Consider the following 20,097-nt stretch of genomic DNA (forward strand, 5'->3'; position numbering starts at 1 on the left):
AGGAGTCCTGTGCTCTCCCCTGCTGTCTCCCTCCTGGGCCGGGGAGGGGGGCTGAGGGCCCCTGCAGGGTCTGGGGGTGGATGAGGCACCAGGGAAAAGGTGTTGAGGTGCTGCAGGAGCCTGGGAGCACAGCCGGGAGGAGGGGAGGGGGACCCTGCCCGAGGCTCAGTGGGAGGAGCACAGAGCAGAACCCAGCCCACTCTCTAGAGCAGAACCCAGCCCACTCCCTTTTTTCTTTCTTTCTTTCTCTCTTTTTTATTTGAAAGGAAGAGGGAGCATGTGAGAGAGAGAGAGACAGAGAGCGAGCGAGAGCATGAGCATGGGGAGAGACAGAGGGAGAAAAAGACTCCCCACTGAGCAGGGAGCCCAATGTGGGGACTCGATCCCAGGACCCCAAGATCATGACCTGAGCCAAAGGCAGATGCTTAACCCACTGAGCCACCCAGGCGCCACCCCCCTTTTTTTTTTCTTAAAAAAGAAAGAAAGAGGGAGAGGGGGAGAAAGAGAGAGAGAGGGAGGAAGAGAGAAAGAAAATACGAAACCAAACAAACAAAAATAACACACACGTGTTTGCCTTGAAAATGTAAAGAAAGCACAATGAGTCATGTTTCCTTACTACCCTGATCTAACCATCATTAACTGTTTGGTGTGTGTCCCGACGTTTAAAAATGCACATAAATTATAATAAATTTTGGATTGTACACAGCATCCTGTTGTATAATTTGTTTTTATCTTCCTTATTTATACCATGTGAGGACATAACCACATGTCATTAAATGTTTCCAAAACAAGGTTTCTAACGGTTGCAGAGAATCCTAACTTGGGGGTAAAACGTACATTTAGACTGCTTATAATTCACCACCATTATAAAAAATATGCTACCATGAACATTCTTGTATCCAAATCTTTGAACAGATCTCTGACTATTTTCAAAAAATTCTGAGAGGTACAATTACCAAGGGGGGAGAGGTCAGGATATGTTCCAAGCTGCACCCCCCAAAAGTTTGTTCCAGTTAATAATCAACAAGGTATGAATGAGCCTGCTTTCCCACACCCTTGCCAACACTAGTAATATTATGTTTCCCCTTTAAACTGACAATTTAAATCAGGAACATGGCATCACTGTTCCCAGACTGTTTTATTCACGTCCCTTTGGGCAGCCGTTTTGGTCTCTCTCTTACTCCTATTTCCCTGCTGGGGGTTTTGCTAAAGAAAAAAATGTAGAAATGTCCAGACCTGTGCTAACGCTCTAGAAGGCAGCTGGGCTATGTGAGCAAAGTGCTGATGGTTGCAAATTATTCTCCTACATTATCTGCAAGGCTGAGCTAGCACACAAAACACCCAGACTTCAAAAATACCACCAGTTACTGACTGCCAAGAGTGGTACATATTTCAACATCTGATATTATATGAGCATATTCGTAATGCATTTTTACCTTTTCTTCTAAAACCTGGTTAAATGCACAAGTTTTGAATTTGCTGCCTAATTTGGATCAAGTTTCCATACATTCTTCCATAGGCCCAAATTTTATTTATTTGTTTATTTTATCTATCTTTTTATCTTTAAAAGGGAGAAAGTGTGAGCGAGCAGGGGAGGGGCGGAGAGAGACTCCCAAGCAGGCTTCATTCTCAGCGGCCTGGAGTCTGCTGTGGGGCTCAATTCCACGACCCTGAGATCATAACCTGAGCCAAAAGCAAGAACTGGATGCTCAGCCAACTGAGACACCCAGGGGCCCCCCGCCCTAGGCCCCAGTTTTAAATGGTATTGGTGAAGTGATTTATGTACCTGTACAACTGCATGCAAAATATGGTATTGTACGTACAACCGTGAACATTTTTCTTGGGAGAGAGTCCAAAGCTTTCATCATGTTCTCAAAGGAGCCTAAGAAAAGATTTAGAATCTTGATGTGGAGAAAATGCTCTGGGATTATAAAGCCAACAGCTACGGGGCCAGGAGAAAATGTAAACGAATGCAGCGGACGGGGTATCAGAGGCTAGGGAGAGGCAGGGGCCATGGGATCCTCCAGTGTATTTGCTTCAACTAAACAGAATAGCCATCTTGGTTGGTCCGCGGAGGGACACGGGTCCAGTGTTTCCTGATCTTAATTCTTTTCAGAGGAACCTGGGAATCTGGGTGCTTACATGAAATCTTTCGAATTTTAAATGCTTCTGCTAATTTAAAGTTGAACAGATAAATCATACATGGTCTAAACCACTGGCCTACTGATTTGGCCCCCAGGTTGCAGGGTCTAACAGAGACCAGGTATTTCAAAGCATATTAAATATATACATAAAAATAATGAAATGTTCTTTTCAGGCTTGTAATAAGCCAAGAAGACCAAGACCATTTAAAGACAAAGCTCTCAGGAGATTCTAGTCTGAGTGGAGTTTGGCACTTGGGAAGTTCAATAGCCAAATCTATAGCTTTTCAAGCAACTCGGCTGCTGAGTACAGCAGATCCTGATACCCACACTCCCTTTCCTGAGCCAACGTCCAGAACTCTGCATATATCAGCCCCAGGTCTTTCTAGTGGTAGCAGGGTTTTGGGGGGGGGGGGTGTGGATTTTAGAAGAGGACATGCCAAGAATCCTAATTGCATGATTATGGAAAACCTTGGTTTTTCAACCTGACCACACTAGCGACCATCAGGCCACATTTTACTTAGCGGCAGAATTACGATAAGCACAAGAAACTACAGAATGCACTGCGAAGCTTACCACATCCAGACCGATGACATTTTTGTAAGCCAAAATACTTTCTACCTCCAGAGGGAAGCTTGCTCTTTAAAGGGACCCTGCAACAGAGTGACCAAGAAGGGAAGAAGCATTTCCAAACCCAACTGGGTCACAAGTTCGGATTTTAAAATACTAGGCTTTCAAAATATGGTGCAAAGCCATCCTTAAACATTTCCCACAGCGTGTGGCTGTGAGTTTTGAGGGCAGGCATATGGAGCCGTGGAAGAGGGGTGAGGAAGGCGGAGAAAGTCAAGAGCGCAGGCTCATAGAGGGTGGGGCGGGGCATGGCGGCAGTTGGGAAACATGAGTGAACTACTCAAAACAACATCAAAGCTGACACCCACATTTCGCCTGGGGACACTGGCTGACATTTCAGTGACCAAACATGTGGGCGTTTTTTTTTTTTTTTTTTAAATGTCCTGTGCCCTGGGTAGAATTTTATTTATAATATGTTTGAAAATGGCACCCCCCCCCCCCAAGACACCACACTGATGGCCAAAGGAAGATTCGAGCAGTCGTGGACAGGGCCCTAGGCAGAGCCATGCCACCCTGTGAGTGATGAAATATTTCCACTCAAGCAAATATACACTTTCCAAGTAAGGAGTATATATGTGTGCGTGTGATGCTCAAATGCATTTCAATAGTTCCCATAATTAGAAAAGAACAACTTAACAGACAGCTCCTTAAATAATCACAGAGAACCATCAATTTTCTTAAGGTACCTGTAATCATGCTGGATATAATTAATGGCAAAATGATGACTTTCAGCATCCTCATTAGGATTTCCCCAGGAAAAGCGAAGTAGAATTTCTCCAGACTAGAGAGCTTGCCATATTCTCGAACCAAGACTCCTATGGTGATCCCTAAGAAAGACAAAGATTGGAAAGAAGAAAAGAAAACCAGCATTGAGTTCTTCTGTATACATCTCTATGGAAAAATATCCCCTCAACCCCCAACCACATTTTATTGGCAAGAGAAACAGTTTAGGCGCTCTTCCACAATTCTGTAAATGTTAGACTTAAAAAACAAATCACATTTTAATGAACACAAAGTACACATTATTCAGTGAGTTTGTAAAAATATTCTTTGCATGAAAGTTTTGGTTTTTATTTCTTTTCTCCTCCAATTATATTACTTATAATGACAAAACATCAAAAAAAACACTATGAGAAGGAAAAGAAATACATCATCTTTGTCAACCCAATATAACTATTTTGTTTTTACACACTCCCCTTAGTCTTTGTCTACCTTAGGCACCTTACATTTTATTTTTATTTATTTATTTATTTATTTTTAAAGTAATTTCTAGCCCCAGCTTGGGACTCGAACTCACCACCCTGAGATCAAGACTCATACATTCTTTCAACTCACCAGCCAGCCAGTGCCCCAGGTGTTTCACATTCTATAGTTTACATATCAGTGTTTAATTTTCTCATTTTCTCATAAATACTCTTTCCATGGTGCTCTCTGTTTATGCACCTTTTGTGATTTTAATAGTAACATTAGGTTCCTTTGGTTTGATATATTTACATGTTGTTGAACGACGGCGTGGTCTAATGCTCTCCATTCTGTGTTGGCTATTTCTAGACGATAACGTGTCCAAATTGGCCTGAAGTTACTGAACCTGAGTGCCTTGGAGACTGGGGCTATAGGGAAGTGTTTGAAATCAAGAAATGTTACACAGTGGACTCCTCAACAATGCTGGAGCTCGGGGCACCAATCCTCACACAGTCAAAATCCGCGTATAACTTCTGTCTCCACAAAAACAAAATTACTAATAGCCTGCTGTTCGCTGAGAACCTTACCCAGAACATAAACAGTCAATTAACGTGCATTTTGTATGTTATACGTACTGTGAGCTGGAATCTTACAATAAACTAAGCTAGAGAAAAGAAAATGTTATTAAGAAAGTCGTAAGGAGAAGACATTACAGTGCCTGACTGCATTTATTGAAAAAAATATCTTTGTGTGCATGGATTCGCACAGGTTAAACCCATGTTGTTCAAGTTTTGAAAGCTTGCTTGCACAAGACATCCACAGGAATTCTTTCTGGGGCTGGTTTTGATAACAACAAATCAAAAGCTTTTCTTACTTATCCTCTTCCAAATGGTCCCAACATCTAACTGCCTTACTCCTTCTGAGCCCCACACTGATCCTTTGCAACACTGCCCTTTTATATTTTTAAAGATTTATTTATTAGAGAGAGAGAGAGCATGAGCAGGGAGAGGGGGAGAGAGAGCATCTCAAGCAGACTGCGCGCTAAGCATGGAGCCCCGTGTGGGGCTCAACCTCACGACCCTGAGATCACTACCTGAGCTGAAACCAAGAGTCAGATGCTTAATCGACTGGGCCACCCAGGCACCCTCCCCCTTTTATATTTCTTACGTCTATTTTAAAAAATTATTTATTTATTTTAACCAATCTCCCCACCCTACCTGGGGCTCAAACTCACAACCCCGAGATCAAGTCACGTACTCTTCAAATGAGCAGCCAGACGCCCCACTACCCCCCATGTTTTTTAAACCAAGACATAAGATGGGCTGGGATGACTGGCACACCTTTTATCCTTCATCAGCCTCCAAGGATGACAGGCTAGTGAGAGATAAAACAGTGACAGCAGAAAGACTCAAGGAGGACCTCACTGGGTCTGCTCCCTTACAGACTCAGTCTGTGAAAATTTACAGTGGTTCGGTCACAGTTACAAATTCTAGGGCAACAAAGAGATGTGTGAATTATAAGCAATACTAGAGTTTTCATTTAAATTCAGGTGCACTTCCAATGTCTCTTAATAGGGCCAAATAAAGGAATCTCGTGTATCTGCATAGTGACCTTATCCTTGGTTTAATTTTATTTTCCTACTTGTTCCATCATTGTCTTGATCTCTTTATTTTAGGCATGCATTTTAAATGTATGTCTGATCAGCCATTTTTAATTATTGGAACAAACATTTCTCAAATTGTAGCTAAACCAAAAAAAAAAAAAAAAAAAAAAAAACCTCAATATCAATCCTGCCTGGTTCATATTTCAAAACCTAGGGTTAGAGATTCTAGAGTGGTTCAGAACGCCAAGGATTCAAAATATTTTAAGTGAATTTAAAAAGCACATTGTGCTCACTTCCTACTTAACAAATGCCTGTGTTCAGCTGTCCTATATGGAACATACCTACTTTATGCTGTAAGGATACTCGGTAGTGTTCAGTGTTTTGAAAAACCAAACAAACAGACACTCTCTCTCATACTCCTTAGGTTGCCTCAAGTAAATTTTTGGCTTGTATGTCAAAGAAAGCTCTGTGTGCAGAAAGAAAGAAGATGTGTCTGTGCTCAAAAACCCACCACAAAAGCACTCTGTTGAGTAGCAAAAAAACCCCCGAGGGGCTCCAATTTTAGGGTTTATATTACTGGCAATTAGCTGTGCCTCTAATCATCTCCACCCCAAATACATGCAGGGAAATTACAAAGAAGCGTACTTGCTGTTTTTCAACCCTGATCCAGATAATGGGTTTTTACGGGAGAGATAAAAGAGTTAGCACAAGGAGCATTTTCAAAGCTTTCAGAAGTGACAGCGCCATGAACAGGTTACTCTATTTGGTAATGAAAACCTTCTACCAGCGTGTTCTTGAGGTTGAGCATCACAAATTGTAATTTCTTCTTTTCCCCTTTCCTTTTTCCTTTTCATCCCTCTCTCTCTCCTTTCCTTCCTTCCTTTCTTCCTTCCTTCCTTTTTTCTCCTGAAAAGGAGAAAAATATAAATACCAACCAAGAGCTGGAAAGGGAGTTGAAAGGTTTACCCTGGGACAGAGATGTCATCCCGGAACCCTCAAGGGTTAAGAAGTGGCTGGCGAAGAACTTCGGCCAGGAGTTACACATTGTAAATATGTGTTTTATCCTGGTCTCAAAGCAGTTTGGAAAAATTGGATGCCTGCTAAGAAAAATCAATGGAAGATTTTCCGAGTCCCATGATGAAGTCGGGATTTCCCTGAGCACACAATCCTTCTCTACCCTTTTCCAGGGCCAGATCTTGGACTGGATTTAAGAGCATGGAGCGGTGTTCAAAGTCAAAGGCTGCTGGGAACACAAGTCAGCCTGGAGGTACACAGGTCAGACCCCCCTGGCAGAATCACTCCCAGAACTAGAACCTTTCTGAATGGCGTAGCTCTCCAGGGCCAACGAGGAAGCCCAAAGGCAGAATTGCTATGTAGACCTCTGTGGCCCCATCTGTTACCAGCAATTCACTCTTGGGCGGCCTTCTCTCATGCAAGCAGGAAGAGCCCAAGCCGGTACAAAGGCAGCTTGGGAAGAGCTCAGTGTTAGAACCACCAGCTTGAGCTCTGGCTCTGCCATTTACAAGGTTTGTCAAGTTGGGCTGTAATTTTAACCTCTCCCATCATCGAGGGGTGGGATTGAAGGTATGGGGCAAAAGGCTTGGAATGAAATGCCCTCAAGGTCCATTCTAACGCCCAAGATGCTGTGATATCTCTGAGCCTTGGTGTCCCCAGCTTTAAAATGGGCTCCTGTAGGGGGCGCCTGCGTGGCTCAGTCGGTTAAGCGTCTGCCTTCGGCTCAGGTCATTATCAGGGTCCTGGGATTGAGTCCTGCATTGGACTCCCTGCTCGGTGGGGAGCCTGCTCCCTACTCTGCCATTGCCCCTGCGTGTGCTCTCTCTCAAATAAATAAATAAAATCTTGGAAAAACAAAATAAAATGGGCTCATAGGATCAGTTCATTGGCTTCTAGAGAGCTGGCTAGGCCTCTCCCACTCTTCATGGTTAAGCGTATCAGTGAAACAGGGAAGGAAGACACTAGGGAGGAAAACAATTAAGACCTGGGCTGGAGATTTCTTCAAGTTCATGTTGTCTCAAACAACTGCCGGTCCAGTAGCCCTATCATGGAAGAAATGGGTGATTTTTTTCTTTTTTAACTCTAAGCTCATAAAAAATTGTTCAAGAAATAATTCTAGAGTGGCGCCCGGCTTGCTCAGCCAGGGGTGTGTGTGACTCTTGATCTTGCGGTTGTGAGTTCAAGACCCACAACAGGTGTAGAGATTACTTAAACATAAAAATCTTAAAAAGAGAGAGAGAGAGGGAGAGAGAATTCTAGAAATCCAGATGAAAGAAAAAGTCATGTAAAGTAATTTATACCGACCTCTCCTTCCCTCCCCTCCATTTTTTGGGTTCTAGTCAGCCTTTGTTCTTATGTACATGTTTTTTTATAGCTATAAAAACTAATCTGGGGATGGTAGCTGAATTTGAGAAAGCAGATTTATAAAAACAGCACTGTTCCTGTTTTAGGGTATTTTCAGGAAAGAGATTAAAATCTGTGGGTTTTTTTTTTTTTTTTTTTAAATCAAAACCCCCGAATGGTTCTCTGATACACAGACTGATTTTGGCTTGATTGAATAAGAACTATTGGCAAGGGAAAAAATATTTTTAATTACCCCAGAACTAGTGATCTAATCATGCCATCTTGCTGGGTACTATATTAGGAGAATTAGCAATATGCCTCCTTGCCCTTTGGGAGCTCAACTAAGATGAACATTGATAAGCAGAAAATAAAAAGCGTAGAATGAATAGTTATTAACAAATGACCATGTGTGTACACTGCATAGATTCTAGCCTGTCCTTCCTCTGAAACAGATCTGTTCCCATCTCTCGTGTTCTCCCACCAGTGAGAGCTCTTTACGTGCACTTTGGCTCCAAACAGATGCCTCTGTAAAGCTTTATTTTTAAACCCTTAAAAAATGTACTTACGGCACAAGCAGTATTATCACAGTTCTACCAGAAATAACAAGCTCAAAAATTCACTCCCAACTTCACCAACTCAAATATATATGAAGAGAAATTGTTTTCACTTTTTTCATATACTATTGCGACTAATCATGATTTAAATAAAAAATTGAAAAAAATAACATAATGGTTAACAATTATCGAGTACCGACTTTATGTCAGAGTCTGTGCTAAGCATTTCAAAAGAATTATCTCTTGTATATTATCTCTTGTATTTTTAGTTCAATCATCCAACATATAGTGCATTATTAGTTTTTGATATAACGTTCAGTGACTCATTAGTTGTGCGTAACACCCAGAGCTCATCACATCACGGGTCCTCCTTAATGCCCACCCCCCAGTTATGCCATCTCCGCACTCACCTCCCTTTCTGGAACCCTCAGTGTGTTTCCCGGGGTCCAGAGTTATCTCTTGTAATTTTTTTCTTAAGATTTTATTTATTTATTTGGCAGAGAGACAGAGAGAGAGGGAACACATGCAGGGAGAGTGGGAGAGGGAGAAGCAGGCTTCCCGCAGAGCAGGGAGCCTGATGCAGGGCTCGATCCCAGGATCCTGGGATCACGACCTGAGCTGAAGGCAGACACTTAACCGCTGAGCCCCCCAGTCACCCCCTCTTGTAATTTTTTAATGGCTGTATAATTATAGGGCTTGGGGCAGTTTTTCATGGAGATAAAATTCACATAAAATTTATCATTTTTAAAATGCACAACTCAGGGGTTTTTAGGACCTTCCCAATGTTGTGCAACCATCACCACTATCTAATTCCAGAGTATTTCCATCACCAATGAAGAAACCCATATTCATTAGCAGCCACTCCCCAATCCTCCCTTGGCCCAGGCCCTGGCAACCACGAATTTGCTTTCTTTTGATCTGTCGATTCTGGACATTTCATATAAACGGAGTCTTATAACATGAGGCTGTGATGATCAGTTAATCTTCTGTGTCAACCTGGCTAGGCTACAGTACCAGTTAGTCAATAACGCACGGATCCAGCTGCGGGGGAGGGTATCCTGTAGATGTGACTAACGTCTCCCATTAGTTCACTTTAACTAAAGGAGACGACCCTTGAGCATCTCAGTGGTCTCATCCCATCAGCTGAAGGCCGAGGAGCAAAAACCAAGGTTTCATGCAGAAGAAGGAATTCTGCCTCAAGACGCCAGCTCCAATGCCCTACCCGAGCTGCCTGCCTGCCCTACAGACTTCGGACTTAACAGAACCCACAACTGTGTACAGAGCCAATTCCTTAAAATAAATCTCACGTAGATTTACGCATAAGATTCTGTTTCTCTGGAAAATCCTGACTGATATTGGGTCCTGTGCGACTGGATTCATTCACTTTGTATGTTTTCAAAGTTCATCTGTGAATAATGTAAGGGTTTTGTTTGGGTTTTGGTACTTCTCATTTAACCTTATATTATAGGCATTTCCTCATGCTATGCATCTTCATCTTTTTAAAGACACTAATAACACTACTTTGGATGGACATGTTTCTTGACCACCACCCTGCTGTTAAACATTTTTTTTTACCAAAAAATTGTCAAAAATGACAATTTTTTGAATGTTACAGACTTTTCCTCACAACCAAACAGGGCAAGCATAAAATCTGATACAAAGGCTTGAGTTTATTGTGCATTTTCAGGTTCAAGGGAAGAAAGTAACTTAAATGCATTCTTTGTAGTATCTAGATTCCAGAAAAACAAAAAACAAGTGCATGTTCATGAAAATCCAACTATATGCCAAGTCCTGTATTGAATGTTAGAGGCTCTTAGGGGGAGGAGTTGAAAAAAGAAAACAATTCTGTTATTACTGCAATAATAAATATTTTTCTTCATGGATGGATCTGTCCCCTGGTTGTCCACACTGTTTTGTCTATATTGATGACTGCTGACACTGAAATCACTCCCTCTTTGTCTGCTACCTACAATTAAGAATTCAGTCTGGCTCGGGAAAGAAGTTGTTTTGATGATCATCTAACAGGTTTCTGTATATGTCCCTAGCCATTAAAATGTATCAAGTCACCTAAAGCAATCTACACATTTAATGCAATCCCTATCAAAATACCATCAATTGTTTTTCAAAGAAATGGACAAATAATCCTAAAATTTATATGGAACCAGAAAAGACCCCAAATAGCCAGAGGAATGTTGAAAAAGAAAACTAAAGTTGGCAGCATCACAATTCCAGACTTCAAGCTCTATTTCAAAGCGGTCGTCATCAAGACAGTATGGTACTGGTACAAAAACAGACACGTAGATCAAGGGAACAGAATAGACAGCCCAGAAATGGACCCTCAACTCTATGGTCAACTAATCTTTCACAAAGCAGGAAAGAATGTCCAATGGAAAAAAGACAGCCTCTTCAACAAATGGTGCTGGGAAAATTGAACAGCTGCATTCAGGAAAATGAAACTGGACCATTTCCTTACACCACACACAAAAACAGACTCAAAATGGATGAAAGACCTAAATGTAAGACAGGAATCCATTAAAATCCTTGAGGAGAACACAGGCAGCAATCTCTTTTGACCTCAGCCACAGCAACTTCTTCCTAGAAACATCGCCAAAGGCAAGGGAAGCAAGGGCAAAACTGAACTATTGGGACTTCATTAAGACCAAAACCTTTTGCACAGCAAAGGAAACAGTCAACAAAACCAAAAGACAAGTCACAGAATGGGAGAAGATATTCACAAACAACATATCAGATAAAGAGCTAGTATCCAAAATCTATAAAGAATTCATCAACTCAACACCCAAAGAACAAATAATCTAATCAAGAAATGGGCAGAGGACATGAACAGACATTTCTACAAAAAAGACAACCAGATGGCCAACAGACACATGAAAAAGTGCTCCATGTCACTCGACATCAGGGAAATACAAATCAAAACCACAGTGAGGTATCACCTCACACCAGTCAGAATGGCTAAAATTAACAAGTCAGGAAATGACAGATGCTGGCGAGGATGCAGAGAAAGGGGAACCCTCCTACACTGTTGGTGGGAATGCAAGCTGGTGCAGCCATTCTGGAAAACAGTACAGAGGTTCCTCAAAAAGTTGAAAATAGAGCTATCCTACTGGGTATTTACCCTAAAGATACAAATGTAGTGGTCCAAAGGGGCACATGCACCCAAATGTTTATAGCAGCAATGTCCACAATAGTCAAACTATGGAAAGAACCTAGATGTCCATCAACAGATGAATGGATAAAGAAATGTGGTGTATATACACAATGAAATACCACGCAGCCATCAAAAGAAATGGAATCTTGCCATTTGCAATGACGTGGATGGAACTAGAGGGTATTATGCTGAGCGAAATAAGTCAGTCAGAAAAAGACAATTATCATATGATCTCCATGATATGAGAAACTTGAGAGGCAGAGTGGCGGGTTGTGGTGGGTAGGGAGGGAAAAACGAAACAAGGTGGGTCAAAGGAGGGAGACAAACCATCAGAGAGTCTTAATCTCAGGAAACAAACTGAGGGTTGCTGGGGGTAACAGGGAGGGAGAAGGTGGAGGGGTTACGGACACTGGGGAGGGCATGGGCTATGGTGAGTGCTGTGAAGTGTGTAAACCTGATGATTCACAGACCTGTACACCTGAAGTAAATATCATATTATACGTTAATATGTAAAAACAAGGGAAAAAAGCCTCATGTGATTTGCATGTGCCTGAAAACCTGACTTGTACAATACCAGTCTGGATACAGTCTTTTGTGACTTGCTTTTTCCTTCTGATATTTTTTCACGATGTGTTATTCATGTTACAAATGTCACGAGGCTTATTCATGTTAATACGGGTAGATCCAGTCTAAGTGCTGTTCAGTTTTCCATTCCACACTCCCTGCTTTGTTTTTGCTTTCTGTATCATTCAGTTCTGCTCTGACTGAATGATCAATTGTTCCCTCTATTTTTTTCTAGGTTTGCCCTTTTCTTACTCTAACTTTGGGAGCTGACTGCTTAGTGCACCAGTCTGTTTCCACATAGGCATGTAAGGGTATATACACTTCCTTCCAAATTCAGTGTTTGTGTTCCCCAGGTTATTACGTAGTATTTTTACTGTTGTTTAGTTCTAACTACAATTTCCAATTGCTATGGTGATTTCTTCTTCGAACTATAAATTCGCTACACCTATGCTTGTAAGATCCAGATACATGAGGACTTGGAAGCTTATAATATTCCTTCTTCTTATCTCTGTGATGCATCCTCACTGATTTTCTCGAACCTGCATCGGGTGACCCATCGTTCCTTCAGTTGCTCTTACTGGGTGTTTCATCCATTCCCTGAGTTTAAAAAGTTCCATCGTCTTTAAGGGTCATCTCTGGAAGTTACTGTCCACTTTCCAGAGGATCCTTCGATTTCCTAGTTTCTATTCATCGGTCTCTCTTTAATCACTTTTCTAAAAGATTTATTTATTTATTTTAGAGACAGAGAGTGCCCACGTGTGGGGGCGGGCAGAGGGAGAGAGGATCTCAAGCCCACCCCACACCGAGCACAGACACGGGGCTCAATTGAACGACCCTGAGATCATAACCTGAGCTGAAACCAAAAGTCCGATGCTTAACCAACTGCACCACCCAGGCGACCCACTCTTTACTAATTTTAAACACCCTTCATGGTCTTACGGGTTGTGGTATCATTTCCAATTTTTGGAATATGCATTCTTTTGCTTGTAGTGTATATGTTCACTTTTGTCATTTCCTTGTGTGGTTTGTAATTTGTGACTGTAGATTTCTCTTTTGGTTTCCTACTCTGAGAGAGTAGGAAACCCGTTTCTCTTCAGGATTTAGGAATTTCGAGGTTACCAGGACTGTCTTCCTATTAGTTTTTCAGTGGAAAAACGAATGTGGTTACAGTCGCATGTATAACCAAATGAGCCAGCCAGGTTCTTCCCGTCACCGAGACAAGTTTTTATTTAAATTCAAGTTAGTTAATATAGAGTGTAGTAGTAGTTTCAGGAGTAGAATTTAGTGATTCATCATACATATAACACCCTACGGTCATCACAACAAGTGTCCTCCTTAAAACGCTATCCCCATCCAGCCCAACCCCACCCACCTCCCCTCCAGCAACCCTCAGCTTGTTCTACATAGTGGGAGTCAGCATTCTGTGGTGGTGTAAATTTAGATCACATACCCACAGTTAAGTCCCCATTTTAATTTTTCATAGGTGCCCCTCTAACCTGTTACTTGCAGCCATGGGCAGACGGCATGCTTTCTTGACGTTTTCCTGAGTCACTGGGTAGAATTCTTCTGGTATTCTTTTCAAGGATAGGGCCAAATTTTGAGAGTCCACGCTTTATACAGAGGTCTGATTCTAGCTTCTTCACTCACACAGTCCAAACTCACGTTTTTTTCCCCATATGGGCAGTAAAACCTCTGTCTCCTATCATGAAGGCTTATAATTGGGTCTAGACCTTAGCATCACAGTTTTTTTCTTTTTACACTTCTGATTTTTTTAAAAAAAATTTATTTATTTATTTGACAGAGATCACAAGTAGGCAGAGAGGCAGGCGAGGGAGAGGGGGCAGTGGAAAGTAGGCTCCCTGCTGAGCAGAGAGCCCGATACGGGGTGATCCCAGGACCCTAAGATCATGACCTGAGCCGAAGGCAGAGGCCCTAACCCACTGAGCCACCCAGCCGCCCCTATACTTCTGATTTTGAGTTCCCTTTTTATTTCTGGCACATGAGGACCTACATTCCTTCCTCCCTCCCTTCCTTCCTTTTTAGACTTTATTTGTAAGTAATCTCTACACCCAATATGGGGCTTGATCTCAAAACCCCAGGTGTGTGGGGCACCTGGGTGGCTCCGTCAGCTAAGCATCTGCCTTCAGCTCAGGTAATAATCCTAGGGTCTTGGGATCGAGTCCTGCATTGGGCTCCTTGCTCAGTGGGGAGTCTGCTCCTCCCTTTGCCTGTGCTCTCTTTCTCTCTCTCAAATAAAATCAGAAAAAAAAAAAAAAAAAAAAGAGTCATATGTGTAACCAAATGAGCCAGCCAGGTGCCCCAGGATTTCCCTTTATTTTGGCCTGGGCTTTATTTTGGGTCTGGGTTTGGCTATTTGGAGAGGGGTGCTATCTTTCCGTGTCTGAGACGGAAGGGGCCAGTCCACACAAACCCGACCTTCATACTACCAAATGTTACAACATCTCCAACTGCTTACTTCCTTTCTTTCCAAGATGTCCTCTTTAAGATGGATAAGGGAGACTGCGACGATTAAAGTTGAGACTTCCACATATACAGGAAAGATCTTGCTATAGTAAAACGTCCACTGCTGTTCCAAGGACTCCCATGAAACCTCGTGGGATCAATTAAGCCAACAATCATTTACAGGCCACCTAATTCCCGCAGTCCATTGCCCAGTAGGAAATAGAGATGAGAGTAATGCATACTCAAGGGGCCTTTCATCTAGGTGATGAAATGTGGCCTATTAAATCATGTGGGACATCTTGAGGGAAGAAACTAATCCATCAGGTCTTTGGGAGGTAAGCTCTAGAGTCTGATGATCGGTGTTCAAACACTGGCCTCACCATTTCATTAGCTGTGTACTCTTGGGCAAAACATTTATCTTGCTGCCTAGGCCTCCATTTTCTCATGGGTAACAACAGGCATAATCAAATATCAATCTCAGAGACCACTCGTAGACTTAAAAATGAAATTAGATAGGAAACGCTCAGAATAAACAGTAGCTGCCTCTCATAGTAAGTACTCAAGCAATGTGGGTTATTACTATAGGCTCTATTCTCTTCACAGGTTTTCTTGTGAGATCCTTGACATAATTAGGCTCTCACAGGTAAGTCATGGTCACTGAGCTCAAAAGCAGTGTAGTCAGAGAGATTGGGGGAAGAAATTTATGTAAAATATTTGCATTGTGATAAATCTACAAACCAATTCCCTTGGTCTACTTTATTTATTTTGGTAGAAAAATATTTCATTTTACCCTATAAGTGAAAAAGATTTCAGGGTTAAAGCAATGAGACCCAAAGCACCCATAAGACCCTCCAACTGTAAATAATGATTGTTCATCTTCACACCACTTGATGTCCCTGAAATGAAACTCTCAGGATCTTGGCACCAGGAAAAACAAAACAAAACAAAAAAAAAACATTTTTTAAAAAAAGATTTTATTTATTTATTTGACAGGCAGAAATCACAAGTAGGCAGACAGGCAGGCAGAGGGAGAAGCAGGCTCCCTGCTGAGTAGAGAGCCCGACGTGGGGCTTGAATCCAGGACCCTGAGATCATGACCAGAGCCAAAGGCAGAGGCTTACCCTACTGGGCCACCCAGGTGCCCAAGAAAAAATTCTTTTTTAATTCTTTTTTGATGTCTTCAGAAATAATTTTCATTCATAATTAAATTCTGCAGATATTTATTTGCCCAAGAGATATTAGGTGCCGTGGGGAGAAATAAAGATATAAAAATGGACGGTCTAAGACCCCTTCCTTCAAGGGGCTCCTCATCTAATGAGGGCCTGTCAGGGAGGCAGCCTTCCCTCCCTGGGAAGACAGGGAGGTGGAGAAGGCTGAGAAGACCCAAGACTGAATACAAATAGATATTACTTCTGCATTTCTATGGAATTATTTCTAAGCCCGAGAGCACCTCTGGGAAATGCCAGTTGGTTTCACCCTCCAGTGACAAAGAGAGCCTGTAGCCAGCACTGGGACAGCACCAACATCACATCAGGCTAAGCCCGTGGAAGCTACGAGAAGAAAGAAGAGAAACTGTGCTAGGTGTGCAGTGAGAGGGAGACCGACACGAACACAGGCTTCCCAAATTTGATGCAAATATCATTCACCTGGGGATTTGGGGTTATTTGGTTGTTGTTTTGGTTGTTGCTATGGTTATTTATTTATTTATTTTTTAAGTAGGCTCCTCACTCAGCATGGAGCCCAACGTGGGGTTTGAACTCACGGCCCTGAGATCAAGACCTGAGTTGAGATCGAGAGCTGGACTCCTTAACCGACAGAGCCACCCAGCCAGCCCACCTGGGGGTTTTGTTAAAAGGCAGATTCAGTCAGTGAGATCATGTTTTGAGTTAGCAAAGAGATAAATGAGCCTGGCAGGGGCACCCCAAGACCTTGCCCGTCACGGTGAACCCACCTCGTGACAGCAGAAAGGCTGTGGCCAGCCCCAAGCCCCAGCACAGCCAGGAATGGGCACAGTCAGCGTGCGAGCAAGTGGAGCTGCTCCCTTCACAGACACCCCACAGACACAGCCGTCCTCGCTCACTCGTAGTCTGTCACTCAGAGCCACCTTCTTCACCTGCCTGCCCCCCACCATTCTGCCTCAGTTCAGGGGTGATAACGGCTTCTATAAGGTGTGCAGTGATCAAGTCCCAGTGGAGCCTGGATGAGAAAGAACAGGTCCTCCCCCAACCATCATGAAGCTTCCAACCGAGCTGCCTCGAACGGACAAACTCATTTTGACCAGAAGAAATGCGCTGGAATGCTGGGTGACTGAGGGGCAGGGGCAGCTCACTTGCCCCAGAACTTCTTTCTAAGAGCAAAAGACAAAAACCTAACTTTGAAGCAAAAACACAGTTTCCATCTCACCATGGATAAAAATGCCATAAACCTTCAAGCTTCTGCCACCACACGTACCTTAGCCCTCACGGCTTCTACCACAGAAGGAGATGGGGACCACGGCTTTCTCCAAGACTCACACACGACCTCACTATCAAAACCCTGGGCTCACAGAATGCTTCCTTTTCACCCTAAATCACACTTTTGAATGTAAGTTCTGGTGATCTTCCAGACATCAGTAATTAAATATAAGGTAGGGTCTGGTTAAAACCACAATGGCAGAAAAATACAAATCTCTACAAGTTTTGCTTTGCAACCGACTCAGGAAAGGTAGATATATAAATCATATATCTGATAAGGATCTAGTACCCAGAATATATACACAAACTCTTACAACTCAACCATTAAAAACTGGGCAAAGGAACTGAAGAGATGTTTCTCCAAACAAGATACACAGACGAGTGATAATCACACAGAAGGATGTTCAGTATCATTTGTCATCACGCAAACATGAAGCGGAAATCACCATGAGGCATCACTCACACTCCTCAGGGTGGTTCTTCAAAGAGCAAACAAATAAAACCGAAAATGATGGGCTGGTCAAGATGTGGAGAAACTGGAGTGCTCCTGCGTTGCTGGTGGGCCTGTTCAAACAGTGTGACCCCCTGGAAAACTCTAGCTCCTCAAGCAGTCAGACGCAGTTACCCCGTGACCCAGTAATTTTGTTCTGAAGCATATACTCAAGTAAATTTAAAACATGCCTTCATATGAAAGCTTGTACCCACATGTTCATAGCATTTATAATAGCCAAAAAGTGAAAATAATACATTTCTATCCACTTGTTACTGGGTAGAGAAACTGTGGTATATCCATGTAAACGGAATACAATTCAGCCGTGGAAAGGAACAAGGCACAGACATGCAGCAGAGCGCGGATACGCCTTGAAAACTTTACTCTCGGTGGAGGAAGGCAGACACAAAAGGCCATACTATAGTTATAGGATTCCATTTATAAGAAATGTCCAGAACAGACAAATCCATAGAGCAGGCCAGATTAGTGGTGGCCCCAGGATGGGGGTGAGGGATGAGCCCAATGTGGAGCTCGATCCCAGGACCCTGAGACCATGACCTGAGCCGAAGGCAGAAGCTTTAACCCACTGAGCCACCCAGGCACCCCAGGTGTGGGGTTTCTTTTGGGGAGTGTGACTGGAAATGCCCTGAAACTGGGGCACCTGGGTGGCTCAGTCGGTTAAGCAGCTGCCTTCAGCTCAGATCATGACGCCACGGTCCTGCTCAGTGGGGAATCTGCTTCTTCTTCTCCCTCCGCCCCTAATCTTGTGCTCTCTCTCTCAAATACATAAATAAAATCTTAAAAAAAAAAAGAAAATTAAAAAAAAAAAAGGAAATGCTCTGAAATTAGTTTGTGGTGATGGTTGCACAGCACAGTGAATATATGAAAGGCCATGGAATTGTTTTTTAAATTTTAGGTTATGGGGATTACATCTCAATTTAAAAAACATATACACACATTCAGAAAGCTAAAGTGATTAAAAAAAAAAAAGAAAGAAAGGAAAAGAGAAAGGGCAGGTAATTATATTAAATGGGATTCATTTTCATTTTGACCTGGTTAACAAGTCAATGGCTTTTTCATGGGGTGGGACAGAAGACAAAAATATAGGGAAGCTTCTTTTTTCCTTTTAATTACCATGCTAATAGCACAAAGACTGCCAAAAATGTGGCATTTTGTTCAAGCTCCCATTTAGTGGGATATGCATGAGCTTATCAAATCTGAAGGCTTCACCATCTGGAAATAACAATTTGAAAACTCCAATGAAGCCAGACATGTTTATTAACAGCTCAAAAGAAGATGATCAATTTAAAGAAAAGTTGTGATTATAGATTGCCGTTGATAGCCCACAAAGGAGATGTTTGGGAGCTTAATTTTCAATTACAGGGTAGAAAAACCAATCAAAACAACCAACAGAAAACCAGGATTATTCTGAGAACACGATGACCCGAAAATCCCTGGGCGAAAAGAAAAATCAAACTAATGGCCTAAAAAAAAAAAAATAAATAAAAAATCAGCTGTCATTATTTAATGATGGCAACCTGGCTGCGTCCAACCACTTCGCTAAGCTCTGTGGACCATACACTCACGGTCCTGATCCTCATGTGGTTTTGAGTCTAGGTACATTGTGATACAGGTCACATCAGAAACGCGGGTACGTCACCCAGATCTGGAGTTGAGTCTGCTCTAAGAAGTTACTGGCTGTGGGACCCGAGGAAGCTACCAATGCAGACCCCTTAGGACAATGTAGTATCCTTATCAGTCAAAGAGGGAGAAGGACTGTAGGATTTCCCAGCACAGTGGTTAGGGTGGGGAGGGCTAAGGAATGCGGAGAATTTAGCCCCACCCCTGGCAGAAGGCTCTGGAAGTGTGAGCCATGATGAACAACATGGGTGACAACAGCAACGGCAAAAGTAGAAAGAAAAGGGCTTTCAGAACTAACTTCTCCCCTGTTGAAATAAAGAAAAAACCAAGCAGGAGCACGTAAGGGAATGAAGAGTCAGGAATCTGGAATCTACTGTCATGTCTACCACATACGTAGCTGTCAAGCCTTCGTGTGTGTGTGTGGGGGGAGGGTTGCTTCACCTAAATCCGTCAACGAAGGTACCTCAGAAATGTTGTGAGAACCACGTGAGGAAATGTATGCGGGAAGCCTGTTGATCTAAAACCAAGGACGTGTATTCCTACTTCAGCACGCATTTCTCTTCTCTGAGCTGGTCCTATTTCCTCGAAGACCATCCAGGGACAGAGACAATCAGTGGGGAGGCCTGGCGACCCGACCCCAGGGCAGGGCTCAACAGAAGAGTCTATTCAGAGCCGGCAGACGCTCACGTTGTGTGGATTTCAGCTTCCCTCTTAACTGTCTTCCAACCAGCAAATACTTACACAAACACCAGTCTCAGAAACCTGGTGGGACCGGGTCTAAGACCCTAAGGCAGACAGATGAGGGGGACGTGCCCTAAGTTAGATATGAAGTCGCCCAAGCTCTGCTCACTG

At 42.8% G+C, this 20,097-nt stretch overlaps 1 protein-coding gene across 1 annotated transcript in view; it reads right to left on the reverse strand.

Moving 5' to 3' along the window:
• Nucleotides 1-20,097, reverse strand: part of SLC1A1 (solute carrier family 1 member 1) — a 70,479-nt gene that overhangs the window by 26,135 nt on the left and 24,247 nt on the right. The window contains exon 2 of the mRNA XM_082694418.1: nucleotides 3,458-3,598. Within this exon, the coding sequence (XP_082550544.1) occupies nucleotides 3,458-3,598 (141 nt within the window). The remainder of the gene's footprint in view (nucleotides 1-3,457; nucleotides 3,599-20,097) is intronic.

Source organism: Mustela nivalis (genome assembly GCF_964662115.1).
Source record: "Mustela nivalis genome assembly, chromosome: 13".
Taxonomy (NCBI): domain Eukaryota; kingdom Metazoa; phylum Chordata; class Mammalia; order Carnivora; family Mustelidae; genus Mustela; species Mustela nivalis.